Raw genomic sequence first — 6,685 nt, forward strand, 5'->3', positions numbered from 1 at the left:
GTATTTGGAAAAAAATAAACTTGTTATGCTAACATACGTAAAAGTAGTCTCTGATCTCTGCCTTTTCTAAATAGTCTAAACTGATTTTAGTTGTTTTACGTAATATAAGATCAACCTTCCTACCATGTAGGGTCGTTATTTATATATTTTTATATGAAAAGCAGATGTGATGTCAGGCTTTGTGTGTGAGAAAAGAGACACCGGGAAACAGGGTTTTAATTAAAAAAAAAAAAAAAAACACAGCAAAACAGCAATCTCCACAATATAGATCCTAATAAAGATTTTTAAAAGGCTGACGTTGGTGATGAGCTCAGGTTGAAAGATCAAGAAGAAAATATGGTGAAACTGTTTGTTACTCTGTCAATCCTTCCTGTTAAGAGCTGAAAGTCTTTTACTCTTTCAGAGATGCAGACAAATCTCGACATGCCTTTAAAATACTTTAACGTTACCTTGAAATATCTTCTGTGGTACTTCTGTGGTAAATTACCCCTAAAATCATGCTGGTTATTACAGTTATAATGATAAAGCTATCTTTAAAATAATTGTACATGTTTAAAATGTACATGAACTTACTACCTAGTTAGCATAATCAACTGGCAATTTCAGTAGTTTTCAGGTACTTATTTTATACTTTTATTATAGCACCCTGTTAATTTGTAATGTTGTATTGTATTATTTTCCTTGTAGACAGCATCTCCTTACTTTTTATAAGCACTATGAGCCCAAGAGGATTTAAGAGTTCACATGACAAAAAGTTAAGTCACGCAAACTCAGCTGCAGAGTTGTAGGGGTGTGTGGGACCAGTGAGGAGGCGTTGCTGTGGAAACCAGGAAGAAACAGACAGAAGAGAGGTTGATTGCTTTATGTCCCACTTATCACCAAACGACAAGTGGAGGAGTAACATGCGGCGTTGGCAGGAGCTGTGCCTGTATGTTCGTTGGAATGCTTTTTCATGAGCTGTTTGTGAATGAGTTTCTTTCAGAAATCAAAAGCTTAACTGTTCAAATGGTCGAGGATTTCGGTGAGACTCATTCCGGGTTGTCTGAGAGCTAGAAATTTGTACAATGCAGTGGGCCTACATCCATCTCCTTCAATCTCTCACCTCACTAACTTTGTTGTCATCCTAAGCAGAACTTCCATCTTGTTGCATCATAACACCATCCTGAAAATCTTAGTGTATGGAAAATGTCCTTTTCCTAATGATGTTTTATGGCTGAATCATAAATAAACGTAATGAGGTTTCAAATTATTAGTACCATCATCTGATCCTAAACTCATTCTTTTTTCCCGCCAGTCCCGCGAACAGTCGGATGACGAGCAATCTGAGGACTCTGTGAAGTTCAAAAGGCTTCACAAACTGGTCAATTCGACACGGCGAGTCAGAAAGAAACTCATCAAGGTGGAAGAGGGCAAGAAACATTCCTCTGAAGGTCTGTGATTCTGACTGATGAGAAACTAATGTTTTTACAGATCAACACAAGTTTCCATTGATATGTTAATTTGTAAAGTTGCTCCCACCCCTTGTACACTGATCTCTTGGTCTCTTTAGATTTTCTGAATCTGGAAACGCCCTCCTGTGAGGACAACACAGCTCTGTACACCGGAGTTCTGAAGAAGCCCCCTTTGCCTCAGGAGGCGTCTCTGCCATCCCTTATCCATGACCAACTCTCTCTGGATGGAGACACAGACAGTTTGACAACATCCCCTTCATCCAGCAGTCTGGACACCTGGTCTGGACACAAGCTAGTGAAAACTTTTAGTAAGTCTTCCAGCACCCACGGTCTCATCAGGCCCCCGAGGAGAACTGCAGCCGGCTCCCAGGACCTGGAGGGATCCATCTCCGGTGTCGCAGGAAGCGGCTCTTCCTTCTCAGAACTTGATGGATGTGGACTTGACGATGACGGAAAGCTGTCACGCTCCACGACAGACAGCGAGATGAGGAAGGCGCTGAGCTCCATATCCCACGGGGTAAGTAACAACGAAGCCCTTTACGCCTTCTATGGCCTCACCAAACCTCGCCCCAAACCCCATTCCCAGTCCCGTCTCCTCATTTCCCTGGATGACGGCCAGCAAGGCAGTCCCAAACATCAACCCTCCAACCGCCACCATGGCAGCTGGACCCACCGGAAACCTGATCCCAACTACGCTTACTCCACCAAGCACCTCCTGTACCAGCGCTCACGCAGTGCCAAGTCCCCCATCTCCCCTCTTTCTGTCACCCCCTCCTCTCCCGTCCGCTGTGATGTAACAAAGTCAAAGGGTTTCGGGACCGGAGGCGGGGGCTGGGCATTCCCTCCCCGGAGACTGCGAGGCCGAACCGCAGTCAGCGAGCTGAACATCACCTACGTTGTAGAGCGAAGCCTGTACGGTCACCTGAACTGGGCCCAGCTGGTGCGCCCAGTTACCCTCAGCCGCGCTGAGCGCCGCTGTCTGCTTGAGGAGGACCGCGAGGTGGACAGGAAGTGGGCGGCTAGCGTGGACCGCTGCACCAAGCGTGTGCTCTTGCGCATCCAGCAGAAGTCTGTGAGTTTGGACCGTGAGGTTTAAGTCGGCCGCCGCGTGTGAGCAGGACTTGGTGCTTCAAAGTTGCAGAATAGCTCAAGGGAGGTTGAGACGAGGAGAATTTGTGCAAGAACATTTTTAATAGCATATGTTTAAAAAGAAGCAAAATAAACTTAGGAGCTGGAAACATGTAGAACTGGCACACTTGAAATTACTGACGTGCCTTCAAATGTTTGTCGTTCCTTCAAAGTATTTTATTGGGACTTGGCGTGATTGAACAACACAAAGAAAAACATAATTATACAGTTTGGAATCTGCAAGATACTTGAGGGCAGCGACTGCAGTGGAATATATTTTTTAAATTGGATCAAAATCCAATTTAGAGTTGGTTGCAGAATTAGAAAGTTGATGTGCAGAAATGTTCTGCGTCTAGTTGAGCTTTTTTCAAAATAGAATAGCCAAAATATCCAGTGTCTAGATGTGCAGACTTGGGAGAAATTTGCAGCCATCTACAAAATATGAATTTAAATAGGCTAAATAGAGATCAATATAAATTTCATTTATATTGAAATTTCAGAATTTCATTTATATATATAAAAAGGCATCGTTTTATTATCATTTTTCCTTCTGCTCCACAATTATTCACCATTTCCTGTTGGTCTGTTTCATGAAAATCCAGATGAAACTGTAAATTTGGTCATAATGTGAAAAGAATGTAAAAACCGTCGGAGGGTAATGAATACCATCAGTCACCAAAGGCACCATAGCCTTCGGGGAGTTACGCCTTTTATGACCTCTGAGTGAAAGTTTTAAGCTTCCATTCTCTATATTTCAGATGAATATGAAATGATTCCTTAATCTGCGTCGTCCCACTTGGGAGGTTAAGTTCCGTAAGAGCCTTTTATAATGTCAGCTCCCTGAGGAACATGCACACTCTCACTCTCACTGATCCCTGCGAGCGCAGAGGATGTTACGCAAGCTCCATGCTGCTCATTCTAAAACGCAGCACGGCACACAAAACTCAAGCTTAAAGACAGATCCATTGAGTGACCTTATTAAGTCAGCTTCGGCGACTGAACAGACTTTATGCCTGTCAGTTTTCAAACTAACGCTACAGGCCAAAAATAGCATGAAAAAGCGGGATAGGAAGAAACGTTTGTTCCTGCAGGGGCTGCAAATGGGAGTAATAAGATTTTGGATGGAAATAGTCCTATTCAAAGCATCGGCATTCTATCTGAAGAAGAGGCAGAAACAAGAGGAGTGGGTGGTGGTGTAGTGGAGCTATCCTGCAGCTTTGAGGGTGCCTGAATCCTGTCATGTTCTAGTGAAGTCACTGGAGATCGCTCTCATCCAGATACTCTCCGAACCCACTTTTTTTTTTTTGTCGTTGCTTTTAATCTTCTTTTGTGGCTCGTGCCTCTACTGCAGATGTCGCTTTTTTGTTGTTGTAGTTGTTTTTTGTTCTATTTATATTTTTATAAATATTATATATATATATATTCTTTCTGGTAGACATTTTTTTCTGGGTGCATGTCCATTTCATCAAGCATCACCATTATTACTTTTTTTTCTTTTTTCTTTTTTTCATTTTTCGTTTTGTTCTCCAAGCTGCTTTTTCTCACTAGCTGTGATGCAAGCGGCAGCTGTGGACATCTGATACAACAGCTTGTCGATGTGCAGGGCTGTCTCAGCGGGGAAACGTTTGTTGTTTCTAGGCGGGACAAAACTCTCAGTGAAGTTGTTTTACAAACGCAAGTAAAAGAACAGCTACCATCATCAACCACCACTCTGGCTCAGATGCTTTGTAATTGTCATTCTGAATTGTTTTTGTGTGTAACGTCATAAAGTCAAAGACAGTTTTTCTTCACACCATTAGCCCCACACCCTTCTGTGTGTTTGCTACTGTGTTGCTCATAGGGTTTCTAAAATTTTTTTTGGAAAAAAAAAAAAAAAAAAACGAGATACACCGATCAGAATTTAATTTTAATTTTTAGAAACATTAATACTGATTTCATCTGATTCCATTTTCTCTTAGAAAAAAAATCTGCACAACAATATACCTTCTCTTCTTTCTTGATGAAATTAATAAATTGAAGAAACTATGATTTCTAGAACCAGCCTAATGTGGCATAACTGTCTCTCAGAAAGAACTGCTTCTGCAGCACGTCATAAGATATTTAATGGGCCTTTTAAAATAAATATATGTCCAGTATAATATTTGAGAAGACAAAGATCTTCGTTACTGTTATGTTTGACTGTTAAATGTGCAGCTTTTCAAATGTAGACTCCAACAATTCCTTTAATATGTGGGAATAGTTTATAAGTGTTTTCCTTTACCACATGATGAAAACTTCTTTAGTGTGGCGTTTTCTCTGGAGATGCAAGTCTCAAAGCCCTCGAGGAGCCAACGTTATAACAGCTCGTTTACTTAAGAGCGTGCTTGTAACCCACATTTGCACAAAGGATTTTTATATACTACTTTGTTACATCATGTCTGTTGGCCGTCCTCAGTCCCGTATGACATCATGCCACTTACATACAATCCATACAGCCGTATTCATTACTCCAACTACTGCCTGTGTTCAAGCCAAGCATGAGTCATTGTGTGCAGATTGGTTGGGTGTTGCTTCTTTAACATGACCTTCTGAGCGTGACTCATTTGCTTGTGTTCTGGCTCCCTCCTCCCCCCCACCCACACAGAGAACATGCAGCTTCGGGGGCTTTGACCTGTCCAACCGTTCTCTCCATGTGGTCAACGCAGCCTCCGAGGCCAACGTAAGAGCCGGAGCCCGAGCTTAATTTCCCTTTCGCAATGAATTATCTTCGGTTTTGACCCTTACTGCTCTCGATTAGCCCTCTTTTCCCTTTTATTTTTCCTTGTATGCTCCTTGCCTCCCCCAACCCCTCTCCAATCGTGTTGACCATCTGCATTTTCTTCTCATTGAAATGACAGAATAAGGAACAGGAGGCAATATACAGAGAGGTGGTGAAATCTCCCAACACCACTCGGATCTCCCTGGGCAAGAAAGTCAAGTCTGTGAAGGAGACGATGAGGAAACGCATGTCGAAGAAGTACAGCAGCTCGCTGTCTGAGCAGGTTAGACGGACCGATCTAGACGCACACATGGAAGTCCAAATATTATTAACCGCAGCCTCTCTTGTTTTAAGGAAAAATTAGTCATATTCAGACCTTGAGAACAACTGAAGCGTAGCTTTATTTGAAATTAAGCAGCTTGCCAAAAATAGGTGGTTTATGCTACATGTATGCAAGTGGAGCAAACATGTGGATGATGTTTGCAGTGGAAGCCACATGCTCTGTCCACAGGCTGTGAGTGGGTGGAAATATTTGTGTTAGACACAGAACAAAAAGATTTCGATTTCTCTCCCTGCGCTCTTCTTCTTGGACCCGGTCTTTTGGGTGGGGAGTGTTTTCTCCACGTTGAGCTCACACAATGGTGATGTAAGTGTCCCCCGGGCTCACGGTCTTCTTAGGAAATGAAAAGCGAATAAAGGCCGACTCGCTCAGTCTGGACCAATTGTAGGTAGGGCGGGTGTTTAGTGGCTTTGACACTTGTTCAGCTGTGGAATCTGTCTGGACCTGTGGGTTGTAACGCATTCAGATGAGCATTATTACTCAGAATAAAGTGACTATAGTTCCCAGACTTAGGTTTCTGGTCAAATGTAAGTTAAAGAAAATTACTACACCATTTTAAAGTGGACATATTTACTCCCAACAAGTGAGCACAGCTACTAATAGAATGCTGCAGAAGATGAAAAGTCATAAAGCAGGAGTGTTAGACTGAAAATGTATAGTGTTACAATTGGTTTCACTTGATGAGCCAGTTTGACACAGAACAAAAAGATTTATCTTATGGTTTAAGATAAAGGCTCCAAATATATTTATGTAAGAGCAGAATGTATTCTCATTAATCGGGCATCATACATAATCGTCCCTTTTTTTATCTAAACATCCCTCGGGTGTGAACTATACATGCCGGTGATATGGAATGTTGTCATAGATTTATATCACAAGACAAAAACATACCAGAATACTTGTCATCATGTTGCTTTTATAGCAAAAAGGATAAATTGTAAGTAAATACACAGTTTTTTTTTTTTTTTTTTTTTTTTTTAAAAGCCCCAAATTTGGTGAATTTTTAACGTTTTTTCCAAGGGGTTTTTG

The 6,685-nt window shown here is 41.8% G+C and overlaps 1 protein-coding gene across 8 annotated transcripts in view; it reads left to right on the forward strand.

The window, feature by feature from the left end:
- The window catches only part of sash1a (SAM and SH3 domain containing 1a), a 199,260-nt gene that overhangs the window by 177,755 nt on the left and 14,820 nt on the right, over nt 1–6,685 (forward strand). For 6 of the 8 annotated variants that reach the window (XM_015034962.1, XM_015034964.1, XM_015034963.1 and 3 more), the window contains 4 exons: nt 1,295–1,430; nt 1,550–2,523; nt 5,203–5,277; nt 5,456–5,599. In XM_015034962.1, coding sequence (XP_014890448.1) covers nt 1,295–1,430; nt 1,550–2,523; nt 5,203–5,277; nt 5,456–5,599 — 1,329 coding nt within the window. The remainder of the gene's footprint in view (nt 1–1,294; nt 1,431–1,549; nt 2,524–5,202; nt 5,278–5,455; nt 5,600–6,685) is intronic. The other 2 variants (XM_015034968.1, XM_015034970.1) reach the window with 1 other exon arrangement.

This window comes from Poecilia latipinna, unplaced genomic scaffold (assembly GCF_001443285.1).
Source record: "Poecilia latipinna isolate Pla-1442-1.1 unplaced genomic scaffold, P_latipinna-1.0 Scaffold318, whole genome shotgun sequence".
In the NCBI taxonomy this organism is placed as follows: Eukaryota; Metazoa; Chordata; class Actinopteri; order Cyprinodontiformes; family Poeciliidae; genus Poecilia; species Poecilia latipinna.